This window comes from Hypomesus transpacificus, chromosome 15 (genome assembly GCF_021917145.1).
Source record: "Hypomesus transpacificus isolate Combined female chromosome 15, fHypTra1, whole genome shotgun sequence".
Taxonomy (NCBI): domain Eukaryota; kingdom Metazoa; phylum Chordata; class Actinopteri; order Osmeriformes; family Osmeridae; genus Hypomesus; species Hypomesus transpacificus.
The window spans coordinates 7,260,745-7,275,120 of NC_061074.1; the positions used below are offsets into that span (position 1 = coordinate 7,260,745).

General features: G+C 45.4%; 1 protein-coding gene across 2 annotated transcripts in view; it reads right to left on the bottom strand.

Moving 5' to 3' along the window:
- Nucleotides 1-14,376, bottom strand: part of LOC124478106 (limbic system associated membrane protein) — a 254,800-nt gene that overhangs the window by 32,015 nt on the left and 208,409 nt on the right. For both annotated transcript variants that reach the window (XM_047036244.1, XM_047036242.1), the window contains one exon: nucleotides 978-1,210. In XM_047036244.1, coding sequence (XP_046892200.1) covers nucleotides 978-1,210 — 233 coding nt within the window. The remainder of the gene's footprint in view (nucleotides 1-977; nucleotides 1,211-14,376) is intronic.

Below are 14,376 nucleotides of genomic sequence, written 5' to 3' on the forward strand. Positions count from 1 at the left end.
ACACAGTATATGTCACATTAGGAGTGATGAATGTGCAGCTGAATAGTATTGCAGGAAGTCCAGCAGCCGTTCCAATGATCAAGCGTTCCATGAACAGCGGACACAATGGATTCTGGGAACTGAAGGCACTTTGCTGGAACAGATCCACTTTGAGCCCCACACAAGCATCAATTCATGTATTGACCTTTACGGGCTATTATTGGATCATCTTTTAAGTTCATGGTTTGAAGATGTTTTTCCCTGTGGTTGTAGGCATTTGTAAATTGATATTGTCGTAAATCACTTGGTTCTATGAGGTAATGTTTCTTGCGAGGGAGTGGGGTCACAGTTATACGGTAGTTCACATGCCAGTAGATCTCCACAACTATCTACAATCTTCCATCACTGATCAGCTATATGCATTTCGAGTCACCTTTGACATCATCATCAGGTTAAAATGAAATGTATGTATGACGCCATGATGTTCAAAACACTTGGTGACACTGATATAAAGGGATAAATAAACTAGAACATGCTCAGATATGTGTTTTTGGGGGTACCCTGGTTGGGCTGGGGGGGATCTTGAGATAAAGTGCAGTGTACTGTATAGCTATCAGTGAATGGCAGGCGTCTATAGAGTCTGTTGGTTCACATGTTGTGCCACATTCCATTTCCATCCTCAGAGAGACAAGGAGTCAGGCTGTCAGACTATTTGACAGGAAATTTTCAATCACCTGTCCATCAGGCCTCCATGTGAGCACATTTGAGATGCAAAGCAGAAGCTAAGGTAGTCTGCCGCTCAATGGGAATAGACCAAAAACAAACAAGCTATCAAATCACCGCAAGCGCCAACCTCGTCTGTGCCAGATCAACAACAAAAAATCACAAAATGCCTCAATTTTAGTTTCTGCCTTGTTTGGTCCAATCCAATCTACTGTGGGCTGGTAATGGTGGTTTGAGTCTGCTCTGGGCTGTTTCAGCTGTGTGCATGTCCTCACCTTGGACGATAAGGTAGACCTGAGAGGTCTTGGGCTGCTGTTTGGTCTGGATGGAGCAGGTGTAGGAGCCCTCGTCATACACGTCCACCTTCTGGATGCGCAGGCTGTACTCCAGCTGGCCTTTGGTCACCAGGTCCACCCTCGGGTCCAAGGACCACTTGTCGGAGCCGGCGAAGATGATGTTGGAGCGATTAAGCCAGGCGACTTTGGAGATCTTGTCATCCACATAACACCTGGGAACACAGCAGAGGGGAAGGAAGTGACAAAATATAAATCAATTGTCTTCTTTCAATTACATATCCATAGTAGCGGAATTCTGGAAAGAGGACCGATACCATACTAAAACATGAACGATAGATTATCTTCTTATTCAACTGTAAATATACAGTTTGGTCTTACACATGTCATTTCTGATGTCCACTCCTATATGGAGTCATTTTCGGAGCTCTGCATGTGTTACTGAATACATCATATGAGGATTTGAGAACCACACTGTGGTGAGACCACCACAAGAAGAACAAGAGATAAGATCTTCCAATCGAGAAATGCTCCTCTTATCCCTCAGCTCCCATGGGGATGGTCTGTAACCTAAGCTCCTCTTCTATCACTCCTCCTCGGTCCTTTCTCCTTCCCCCCCCCCCTTGCTCGCTCTTTCCTTCCCTCCCCTGATAAATACATCTAACAGAACAGTGAGTTGTGACACGCTGATGAAAAAGGACGTCGGCATCCTCTTGTTTGCCTCGATTGTGTAGCAGCGTGTCAGAGCGGGGCGCCAAGGAAGGCCCTTATAAGATGCGGGTGGGAAGAGGAGCGTCTGCTTAATGAATAAATGGAAATGAAGCGGGCCGTCGGAATCAATGAGAATGGATATCATGCAAAATACACTTTGGAAGACGATGCGCTGCGCATGCTAATGCCGACTCAGTAGGTCCGGAATGGCCCACGCAGTCTCGGCACACAGAGAGACAGACCTATCGGCAGGCGCCCGGAGATGTTCTCATTTGACCTGTGTTGTAGGGGCTGCTGTTCTGGACTCTCCAAAACAAATAAGCTGCTCGCCCGACAAGTGAGCCACATTTAGAGTTTCTTTGCTCCATACAAGCCTCTCCACCTCCAGGATTTCTATATGAGAGATGCTGCGCATGTGTTTCACCTAGAAGCATCAGTTTGAAGTATAAACCTGGTATCTACAGTGCAACAGTTAGACACTCGGGACAAAGTCCAGACATCTGCAGCTCACATCCAGGTCTCTGCACCATGGATGATCTCGAGCTAAGCACAACGATCTCCCTGCCTTGGCCTCTATTACAGTTCTACAGTTATATCAACTCTCTGCTGTCCAGGAGCAGCTAGATCTGACAGCGCCTCACTTCTACCTCAGGTGGCCTGGGCAGCAGATAAAGGAAGAAAGGGGAGGGGTAGTGAGCAGAGGGAGGAGGGGGAGAGGGGGGGGGGGGGCACCTCTTCATTGCTCACCAGCAGCCCATCTCACACCAACAGCCCCAACCACGCACTTCTTATATCAGTACAAGCGGTTCCTTCTGCAAGTTAACAAGATGCTGCCAGGGAGGCCGCGGTGTCTCCCCTCCTCTCCTGGGCAAGGATGAGGCTAAGATGTGATGAGGCTGCGCTGTGATGGGCATTGATTAGGGCAATGCTGCTGGCCTCGTGAGTGTGCGTGTGCACGTGTGTGTTTGTATGTTTGTGTGTGTGTGTGTGGGAGGGGTCAAGCTTTGAGCCCAAAGGGGAGCTGTAATTAGGAGGAAGTGCCAAGATTGACAGCACACCTCAGTTCCCCCTCCCCTCTCCAGCAACCATCAACTTGAATTTGCAATGCAGTCTGCCTCCTCTCACCTAAAGCCCTTGTGGTGTGGATCATACCATTGCAATTACTGTGTATGGGGGTTATGTATTTCCCCTCCAGCTTCAGTCCACTTAAACTGGACCCATGTGCTTATGAATGTACCCTACTCCTTCTAAAATATTTTACAATATGTGTGTGGACAATAGCCTGTACAGTAACCAGGTTAACCTTTTAGTAATATTTATTTTTGTCATGTTTCGTGCTTTATTGGAAAGTTTGTAATTGAAGAATAACAGGATATGTACGTGAACTTGATTTGTAACAACTGTGGCAATTTCCTCCAATGCCTGTTTAACCGAAGCTAATTTGGGTGGGTTTCTTCTCCCATCTCCATCAAAATAAGAATCAGAATTTGGTTTATTCGCCATGTAACCTATGTTACGCAAACACAGAATTCACTGTGGCAGGAAGGTGCAAACAATAAACATATACGGGTCTTAAATTAAGTAAAAAAGTACAATAGATAGAGAGAGAGGGGGTAGAAATACAGAGAGAGAGGGGAAGACATGCAGCCCAGGGCCAAGGCCAAATCCAAAGCCAGGCCGCTGGATAAGGTCTCAGCCTACGTGGTGTGTGCACTTATCCAGTGAGCTACTGGGGAGCCCCCATCTAACCTTTTAATGACCTCAAAGCACCTTACAACTGCCCAGAGTAAAGCTTAAAAACCCACAATGGCTGAAATTCTCCCCTTGACGTGAGGTGTGTGTATGTGTGTGTGATGTGTGATGGATTTGTGTACGCTGTGTGTCATCTTTAAAACCCATATTTCTCTCAGTATGTGACACAGACAGGAAGAGAGGGTATTAAAAGCAGCATAGAGAATTGGTGTCAGGTCACTCTTCCTGTGGCTCTCAGCCCTTCTTGGTCCCAGATTCCCTTAGGTAGCAGGTTTAGAGTATTTCCGGTAAGGTCTTGAGGGCTCCCTGAAGACATGGCTTAACCAGAACATAACATTTATTTTGAAATCAGGACAAATCTGCTGACCATTACTGCACAAAAGACAGTTCTCAAAGGAAAGTGCGGGAAAATAATGCCATACGCAGGTACTTTACATCTGAAACCATGGAAATACAGGAGATTAATGCTATACCCAGGTACTATACATATGAAACCATGAAATGCTTGTTTATCTTGAAATGAAAAACATCTAAATGAATTACAGTCCCGAATGCCTGTTCGTGCATGCTGAACATGATCATTAACAACATAATGAATGTGCTACTTGTGAAATTCATTATAGCCCACTATCAGTAAGGAATCTGACTAAAAGGCGACCATGAAGCAAAACAAGGTGTGCTGTACTGTGAATATGTGTGTATAGGAACAAACAAAAAATGAACAAAGCTCAACCATTACTAGTCAGCCCCCTAAACCCTTGTTGACATTGTCGGCAAGGGTCATCCTAATTATTTTGACTTGAAAGGTGCAACGATACATTTTTTAGGGCTGGTGAGAACTCCCAAAAGAATAATAAAGCATTCAAGAAAAGCTTAAGGCAAAGTGTATCTTTGTGTTGACATACTTGAAAGGGATTGCAATCATTAAAGAGGGCACCTCCTAACCTCCATGTGAAACGATCTATCCACTCTCCTGATGTGAAGCCTGCTGAAGACCTCCTGGCAGGTGGTACAGCTTCATAAACATCCTAGCTCTGCTCTAACTGCTGTGAGTGAGGAGTGGTGCATCAGCAGAGAGGATGAAGAGAAGGAGGAGGATTTAGAAAAGGACAAACAAGGGAGAGGAGTGAGCAGGAGGAGGAAGTGACAAGTGTCCAGTTGAAGACAGCTAGTTGTGACTTGTCACCTGGGCGTGCTTCTTTCACCTCTCCCTGACTCTTCCAGTTTGACTCCCCAATCACTTTGCACCTCACCTCTAACATGTCTCCTACCTCCCACCCCTCCTCCCACTGAAGAACCCAGTCTTCTCACTGAGGGGGCTTCTCACTAAAGACACATATGGACGGATTTAAAGAGGTTTCACTTGATATTACTTAACTATCAGACAGGGAGCCATTAAACACAGAAAACCTATGAAACATTCAAATATAAATGTATATACAGAAAACCCATATATAACACAGTACTGTGCAACATGATGGTATGGCCTCCACAGAGCCGGTCTGGGATTTCATGGAAAAGCAACTGAGACAGTCTGAATCCACAGAAGAACTGTGGTTATTTCTCAGAGATACAGAAGATACTTTTCACAACCACTCGGAACCTCCTGCACTCTCTTTAAGATGCATTATGAAGCCACAGGATCGGTTGCCGTGGGTGAGAGAGCACTGCTTGGATCCAAAACCGTCCTGACAGATGGGGCTTTAGGGAGGCACAGACAGGTGGATGTATAGGCAAGGACATGCTACAAAGTGCTACATATGATCTCTATTGCTCTCTTTCTCTTTCTCCCACTTTCCCCTCACTCTCTGTCTCTCTGTCTCTCTGTCTCTCTGTCTCTCTGTCTCTCTCTCTCTCTCTCTCTCTCTCCCCCTCCGTCTGCTCCTCTCTCTCTATGTCAATTTTTCTCTCTATCCAATGTACCCCCTCGATGTAGAGAGAAAACATCTCCAATTGGGTAAATAGTACATACACGTAACATTTTCTATACATTATGTGCATTCGTTTCTCTGTTGGGTGCTGGGGCTGTGCTCCACAGGGTCCACATGATGTGTGTGCACAACGGGCCAAAGAGGCTAATGCATGAACAAAGGGAGGGAAGGAAGGGAAGGGTGACTCCTTGATGGCGGAGTCACTGTCATTACTGCTGATGATATGTATTTACTTGATATCAGCACAGCTCCCAATGCTTCTCCTCCTGCCCCTGCACCGTGTAATCACCAGCCTCACCATGAATCCTGCTGCAGGAGGCAGGTGGCACTGGCCTGGGTGAAGCGGGATTGTGGCCGTGATTCTCTCTCTCTCCCTCCCTCGCTCTTTCTCAGCCCCACCCTCTTCTTCACTCTGTATTGTTGTTTTTCTTTCGAAACCGTCCTCTCTTTCTCTCTTCTTTTTCTGTTCCTGTATTATCTCCTCTCTCTCTCTATCTCTATTTCTATCTTTCCTCTGGGCAGATCTCAAATCATGCCATGGGCCCTTTATTTCCAGCATTTGATTTGAGAGCACATGGTCCTTTACCTGTAATGGCCCTTGGATGACTAGTAATGCTCCGTTTTTACAAAGACCCTCTGCCGACCCTGCAAGACACCTTGATATTTCTCCTCTCATACCCTAGGTAGTTCACTACTTTCTACCAAAAATGAGCAGAGTCTACAAAATCTGAATCTCAACATCTTTGATGGCTTGGCCTTGGGGGAGGGCTTCAAAGGTTAGGCGGCGTCAGTACAGAGGCCAGGATAGGCTTCCGTTTGATTGACAGCTGTCATCTTCTATGAGAAGGTCAGTTCCCTTCCGTCATGGTTTGCAAAGCGGGAGGAATGGTTCGTTCACATGCCAGTGGGAGTTACCATGGGAGCTGAAAGGTTGACGGCTCCTTTATGCAATCAACAATCCGACATAGACACTGGATAACCCAGTTACACCTGTCCTTATGATACATTGGTGCCATGCCAGATTGACTACACTGGTTAATATACAAGATACAACCCCAAAATCATGTTCCTTGCTTGTCCCTCACTTTTTAGGTCATACTTATCAGTTGGTGAAACAGCAACACACAAGAAATGCTTCCTAAATACCAATGACAACAAGCGTTGTTGTTGCGCTATACCACTATTGGCCAGATATCCGAACTGCAGATAGGAATAAACGGTAAAAAATGATTTTAGCTGAGGATCCTAGATAAGATAGGAGATAATGGTTAGCAGCACAGACACACTGGTGTGTGTGTGTCCTAGCTGTGTGTACAGTCTGGGGTGTGTCCTAGCTGTGTGTACAGTCTGGGGTGTGTCCTAGCTGTGTGTACAGTCTGGGGTGTGTCCTAGATGTGTGTACAGTCTGGGGTGTGTCATAGCTGTGTGTACAGTCTGGGGTGTGTCCTAGATGTGTGTACAGTCTGGGGTGTGTCCTAGCTGTGTGTACAGTCTGGGGTGTGTCCTAGCTGTGTGTACAGTCTGGGGTGTGTCCAAGATGTGTGTACAGTCTGGGGTGTGTCCTAGCTGTGTGTACAGTCTGGGGTGTGTCCTAGCTGTGTGTACAGTCTGGGGTGTGTCCTAGATGTGTGTACGTTACATTTACATGCAGCTGTGACACAGGTGACTCTCTTCTTGATAATGACACTATGCACCGTCCCTCTAATGCGACGGGTATTAGTTCAATAGTACTTTGATAAATGACTCATAATTAAAATTACATGAAACAATTATGCTTCAAGCCTCCCACTAATGGGGCGAATGGGGATCATTTTATGTGGGTAAATTAAAGCAGGTATACATCCACTATGTAAGCCTAATGGCATTAGCAAGCCACCTTGCACCTTTGCATGCTCTCCCATTGCAGTAACTGTCAGGAGTAATTGTCTTTCTTCTAAGTAAAACAGTAGCACTTTCTTCTCGTTTTGAAGTTTCAGAAATAAACAAATGTGTGTGCGCGATATTCTTTAAAATATACAGATGGTGGACTTCCCCTTTAAGCATGCTTGATTCAAGTGGCTTGTCATCTCTCCTGCCAGAAGAAAAGCAAGACTGAATTTTATGAAGAAGAAAAACATTTGTTTTAGTAAAGTAACGGTCCAGATCTATCACAGATACAGTACTTAATTTAACTAAATCAAGATCTCCTCAAGACCAATCTCTAGATAAAAGGGAGTGTTTGGTGTTGCGTAAAACAATCCTGGCTTACTCACTCACACTACCTCATCAGCATATCTGATAGATGGATTCTGGCTAATGATGCGACTCTACATTATAACAGCCGGAACATTCTCTGCCGAGATGAACACACCCCAATCTCTGACTTTCTTTTAATTGCTTTCTTTCTGAGCAGGCATACGTGAAGGGGGGATTTCGGTTCCTCAGATCAACTGTTCCATGAGATAATGCCAAAAAGGCTGATTTGCAATAACAGGAAAAACAAGCAGAGGTACTGTGTTCCTCACTTACCTACCTTTATTCGTCTGTTTGAGCTACTAAATGAAAAAATAAATAGCAAGTACTGTCAGTATTAATATTCTTAAAAGCGTGTTAGTGTACAAAATAGCACACCAATGGAAGGCAATTTTATCAGGAACCATGATTAATCATAACCCTTCAGTGTTGACAATAATAACCTTATCTTCCTTGGTAGGACGGAAATTGGACTCTCGAGTAGCAGAGATGTTGTTTCCAAGCTAGATCTCAACATCATTGTCGCAAACTAACACAGTTTGTCATGGGACCAAATCGGTTCCCACAGAATGTGACAGGCCACAGCATCTCAGCTATGTTCCTGACTGAGCCATTCTCTGAAGATGAGCAACATCCATCCAGGCAAACGAGCAAGCAACACATCTCGAACACTTCCCTTTCTCTACCCATCTCACTCCTCTTTCTGGAAAACATCTCTTCCTACCCTCACACATTCCCATAGATGATTACAGGCAGAAACCAGTTAAATGACTCCCCAACTTGCTGATTTTTATTTCACTTGAAGTCCAGCCTTTGAAGCTCCAGCTCACTTCAAGTGAAAAACCCATTTTGTGGGGCCAATTTCTAGCTGTCACAGGAAGCTGGGGATTGACCGTGGAACATGGAGCATATCACTTGAAAGTGACGGGGAAACCGGTAATGGCTTTGCATCGTCCACATGCTGCTGTCGCCTCCCATAAGCACCTTGTTCACTCAGGGGAAGGTCCTTAAAGCTAAACGCACTTGGAGGGTGTGAAGATGTGAACCCCAACTTGGTCTGCACCCGCTACTGTCTCCCTGTCTTAGGAGGACTGGAGAAATAACCAACTGCGTACAAGAAGCGCACACCGATACACACACATCACCTGCGCACACACACGCGCACCAATACACACACATCACCTGCACGCACACATACACACACACAAATTCACATTTGAACATATACGTTACTGTATGCACTAACCTAGGCACACAAACACGTCTGACACCAGAAGCAGGAAAAAAAACTAAAAACTTCTAAACAGTTCAGACATCGCAAGAGCGATTGCCTTTACCTCAGAACAGCTAAAACTCCATATGATCGTCAATGTACTGTAATTACTGTTATATTCACCACCAATTATCAACATTTATCTCAGAGGAAACCTTAGAGGAAATTAAATCGATTCCTCGAAACTTATAGTCCTGCATTGTACTATAATCAGTAAACAGGTGGCAAAGAAAAATGTAAGGTTTGCTAACTTCAAAACAACACCTGCATATGGTGCTGTTACGTGAAGAAGGGTGGAAGATTTAACGAGTTGACTCACATGCCACATGGTGTTGACAGGATATGATTCTCTATGAATGTGCAATATCACATGCTCTCAAAGCAATCAACATACATTTATGTAACGTGTTTCCCCAGCAACAGCGAAGTGGAACGCTGACCAATTCAATCGTAGTGTTTATGATAACAAGTGCTAAGAAACCGGTTGAACTCATTATCATCCATGTATCATGTTGTCATCTCCCGCACACACAGATGGCTTGTATTGCTGTATCAAAACCTTATATAATATAGCCTAGTAAAATTAAAATATACGTATGGGAGTCAGGTGGCTGAGTGGTTAGGGAATCGGGCTAGTAATCTGATGGTTACCAGTTCAATTCCCGGCCGTGCCAAAAATGACGTGTCCTTGGGCAAGGCACTTCACCCTACTTGCCTCGGGGGAAATGTCCCTGTACTTACTGTAAGTCGCTCTGGATAAGAGCATCTGCTAAATGACATAATGTAAATCTTTGTAATCTCTTTACAGAGTTGCTCATTATAAATCACAGTTTTGGTAAAGATAAAAAAACTGTAATGTTATGAATATCAAACTAGATTTGAAATGCCTCTCCTCCCCAGTTCTGAGCATCATAGTACTTTTTCCTCCAATCTGAACAAACTTGCTCACCACAACGTGATCTGATGACAGAGAGAATCCATTAACTGTGTTGCTGCCTAAAAGAAACACTATAAATAGAACCTCCTTTTATGTGTTTTCATCATTTTATCAGGAGGGTCCATTGAGTCATGAGTCAATATGGTTCATTATTAGCATAAACACAGATATATCAGCATATGGTCGTTTGACATCTAATTGCAGTGATGTTGGCTGAAGAAAGCTTTGTTTTGTTCTACTTTCCAAAACCCAATGATGTACGAATGCTGAGTGTTTGTGTGTTCTTCACAGATATCAGCCATCTACAGCCTGCTTGCAGTCAGGGTCTCTGTTTGTAGATGAGTGGTGAGTGTGTTTCTGAGGTTGGTGTTATTCAATTGATGACGGCGCTAGCGCTGGGGGTTGACAGAACACAAAGCTCTAGATGAGAGCATAAAATCCAAGCTGTAGAACACTAATGATCGCTCTGAGTGGATGTGTGTGTGTCTTTGGTGACCTGTGGCAGTAGTGATGATAGGTGACCAAGCGCGTTAGTATGAGTTGGAGATTTTCAGTTGGTGTGTTGGTTGGATATGCCATTTATTGAGGAGGTGAGGGAGTGATGTGTTGGATATGTGAGTGTGGTTGGACGGGTGATTCGTATAGACTTTAAGTCTACTTATTTGTGTTTGTAGATAATGTGAATTTAGCAAGGAGAAGCTGTGAGTGTGGGTGTATGTCAATGGGTGTGCATGTTTGTGTGTGTGTGTGTGTGTGGGGGGGGGGGGGTGGCTTGTGGGTGTCGCTTAGTCACTGGGTCTACACGGAAGATGACAAAGGTGGCAGAGGTTTGAGGGCTGTGCGAGATTGTGAAATGATGAGATGCGAGGGACAGTCGTTTTGAAGGTGAACTTCAGAGAACTCTCCAGAATCCCTGTGATGGATTTTGGAGAGGCGATTTAAAGCACTTCCCCTGACTGGTCCATGGCAGAGTCGGCAGTTAATCACACTGACACCGCTCTGCTTTATGTGTCAATGCCGGGAGAGTGTGGCAGGGAGGGGACAAGGACTTCACACGGGTAATATATTGTTATTTTTTTAAACTCTGAGAACTATTGACTTGATTTCCTGCTTCTCGGCAGAGGGCTAAAGAGAGGAGTCATAGAGCCTCACGTAGCATTTTCTTTTCAACTCCAGTAGCGCCGGCATACAGTACCTCTCATTAGCATACATTTCCCTGGCACAGGGAGTCAATTGGACACAAACCCCCCTCCTATGCTAAACTTAGGATAACATAACAAGCACAGAAACCCCACTCTCATGAAACATTGTGACAATTATCTGTTGACTTGATTATAGCACATTTCAGAAAGCTAGAAGCCTATTAGCTGGTGGCTTAATGGCTTAGTTGGGAGTGAGATATGGAGACACCTCTGTTTTCACTGGCCAGGTACTCAGCTCCAGGAACAATGTGGCCTCCTTTTGATGTGGTTCTTAGAGGCTGCCAGAGCTAGAGCCCCTCCAGGAGGGACCTTCCTGCAGGGGGAAGTGTTGGAGGGGGGGGGAGGGTGTTGGAGGGGGGGGGCATTAGGGGAACGGTGACGAGGCAGGGCGGGAGGCGAAGATCCCAGGCACCGTCTGATCGGACTAATCTCCACCCCAGAGAAGTCCTGGAACTCGTTTCATCATTAACCTGACACCTCAGACTCCAGAGACAGAGCTACTTCTGCGTCTCCCTACCCTACCCTACACCACCAAGCCTTGCCCCTGCTCTGACTCATCTCCCACCCCCCCTTCCTGCTACCCCGTCCCTCTCATTCCTGATGTCTTCAAGTTCACCAAACTGTTCTCCAAGGTAATTACGAAAAACAATGTTTTCGCGAGGAACGAGAGAGAGAGCAAGTGAAAGAGAGAGCAGGAAAAAGAGAGAGAGAGGGAGGGCCTTGCAATTATCCTCCAGAAGCTTCATGGAGGTGAGTGACACTGGCACCCTTTCTATTCCTGTGTGTGTGTGTGTGTGTGTGTGTGTGCATGTGTGTGTGTGTGTGTATGTTGTGTGTGTGCAAGTGTGTGTATGAGTGCACCTTAGCCTCTCTGTGGCGTTTGAACTAGTTTGAGAGCGACAGAGCTGCTGTCAGCTAACTCAGCTCTGCTCCTCTGCTGCATTATTAATGACACTGTACACTGTGTGTGTGTGTGTGTGCACGTGTGTGTGAGAGAGAGAAACTGAGAGAGAGCGGCAGAGGCGCAAGAGAGAGAATCTGTCCTCGGAGGAAGGTGCTGAGAGCCTCCGTCCGGAGCTGATTACCCAGCATGCTCAGCATCTAGATGTGTCTAGCCTTCCGGTTGCCAGCTAATGAAGTGTCCAGCAGCCGAGGTGGATAGAGCCGTCACCGAAGGTCGGTGCCAGCCCGGGGGACACAGATACAAGACAGACCCTTATGTACCAGACCTGGTCCTGGTACATACTACTATTTGCAAACAATGTCAAATTCTTGGGTGCACTTGATTTGTTTTCTTATCCACCCAGTCGCACATTTGTCTCAGAGGATCCAACAGTGAAGCTAATGAAACACACTTCAAAATTGTTGCAAGAAAATTAGTTATATAATTGACACAGAACAGTAGGGTACTGTACTGTGTTTTACAAAAAGGTCTGTACTGTATTGTACTGTACAGACCTTTTCCATTCAGAAAGAGGAGGCAAACTGCATCTAAATGTGTGTATGTGTGAGGGGGGGCTGGGGCTGAGTAGACAATATGTTTTAGTGTTTCCGTGTTGTGACATTTTAGAAATGTGTTAGAGTATACACTGTAAACAAGCATCAAATAATCATTAAAACCCAACTTCATGTTTTCCACAAGCAAACATCTCTCAGAGAAAACGTTATAATTGACGGAAAAAAGTGAGTTCAAAGTTCTCACTCATAGAAACCATTTCAATGGAATGTCTTTGTTCTCTGCCAGTTTATTGACAGTTTCCTCCTTAGAACACAAGGTCAGAATGGACCACAGTCTTGGCGAGGCTGGTCTATTACATTAGTTCCGGAGGCCGTCATAGTGGCGTGGCTGTTGGCTTGAGTGAGTGGCAAGCGCGTTTACAACAGTGTCAGTTGCTCATGTGGGAGGAGGCTGATCTTGAGATCCAGCCGTCCAACATGCATGAGTTGCCTCAGGCATACTCTGGGATATGGAATGACTGTCTACTAGGGTTGCAGGTGGTTATATTGACTATAATGTCTAGATACGGCTCTCCACTGTGCTATGGGAATCTTGTCATCTTGCAGCACTGTCAGATATACATTGTGACAAGACAGATATACATTGTGACAAGAGAATGTGCCACAAGTCGATTCCACAACCCTGCATCATAATTTCAAATGCTGAGTTCTGCATGTTGACTTGTCCCCTGCTGGGAATTCATTAATGGAATTTACATACGTTAATGACTGTGATTGTGTGTAATTTTTCACCATGAGATGAGACATGAAATATATAGGGGTCTTGGATTCAAACCTATGATTTATGCAGTTTATGTGTGAGAGCAAAGAGAAGGCTTTAGATGGCCTAAATCATTCTTTTACTTTCTGTCTTCCTCTACCAGTGTACTGCATGTCCTCACGTGGATCTGAAGAGGGATTATCGTTTTACTCCCACGGTTTGAGTGATGGCCCGTATCAATCTCTCCAGAATGTTCCGTTGCGACGGACGTGGCTGAGCCAAATCAGGAGGACTCGACAAAGTTGCAGCCCTCAGGTGCTGCTAACCACGAGGCGGTCTGAACGCTCGCTGCGTCAGGCAGCTTTTATGGCCCTTGACAGTTGTGATGTATCAAATTACAGTGAGTGGCAGTCACTCATGTGAGGCACGAACAACCACAGCACTATGAACTGACTGATTGACTGACTGCATAAACCAAATCCCTGACTGGATGACTATGACCACGTGGACAGTCAGTCAAAGCTTGTCCACTTATTACCTCTGATCAACTATGACCCAGACTCACAGATACATATACTTCACTGCCATGTCCTCCCTGAGCATGGGATCTTGTCCTCAAGGCTAAACACAACACTTCCATGTCTGCAAATTCAAATGATTCTATGGGCAGAACATAGTTGAATAGTCTCAGTGGGATCTCTCTCTGGTCTCACTCATCCTCCCAGTCTCCCCTGCTGATAACTTTCCCGCCTGGGGGACGATTGTGATGATCTGACAGAGCAACGTGGGATGATCTTCACCCCCTGCAGTCGGAGAGAGAGAACGAGAGAAAAAGAAAGAGTGAGAGAGAGATGGAGAGGGACGTTAGAGAGAGAGAGGTAGAACGTTGTAAACAGATATGTATATCTGTGGCTCTTCTAGCCACATGCCATACTTAGTGCTTAGTGCTTAGTGTGTGTGTGTGTGTGTATGTGTCTGTGTGTAAAGGAGAACCCTTCAGCTAGGAACCCAGGGATGCCTGTCTGTCTGCCTGCTTTCCTTTCCGCCCACTCACGACAATGTGAATAACCCAGCGTCTGCCACAGAGAAATGGGGAAGATTTGTCTTTCATTTTTGCCTTGAAGC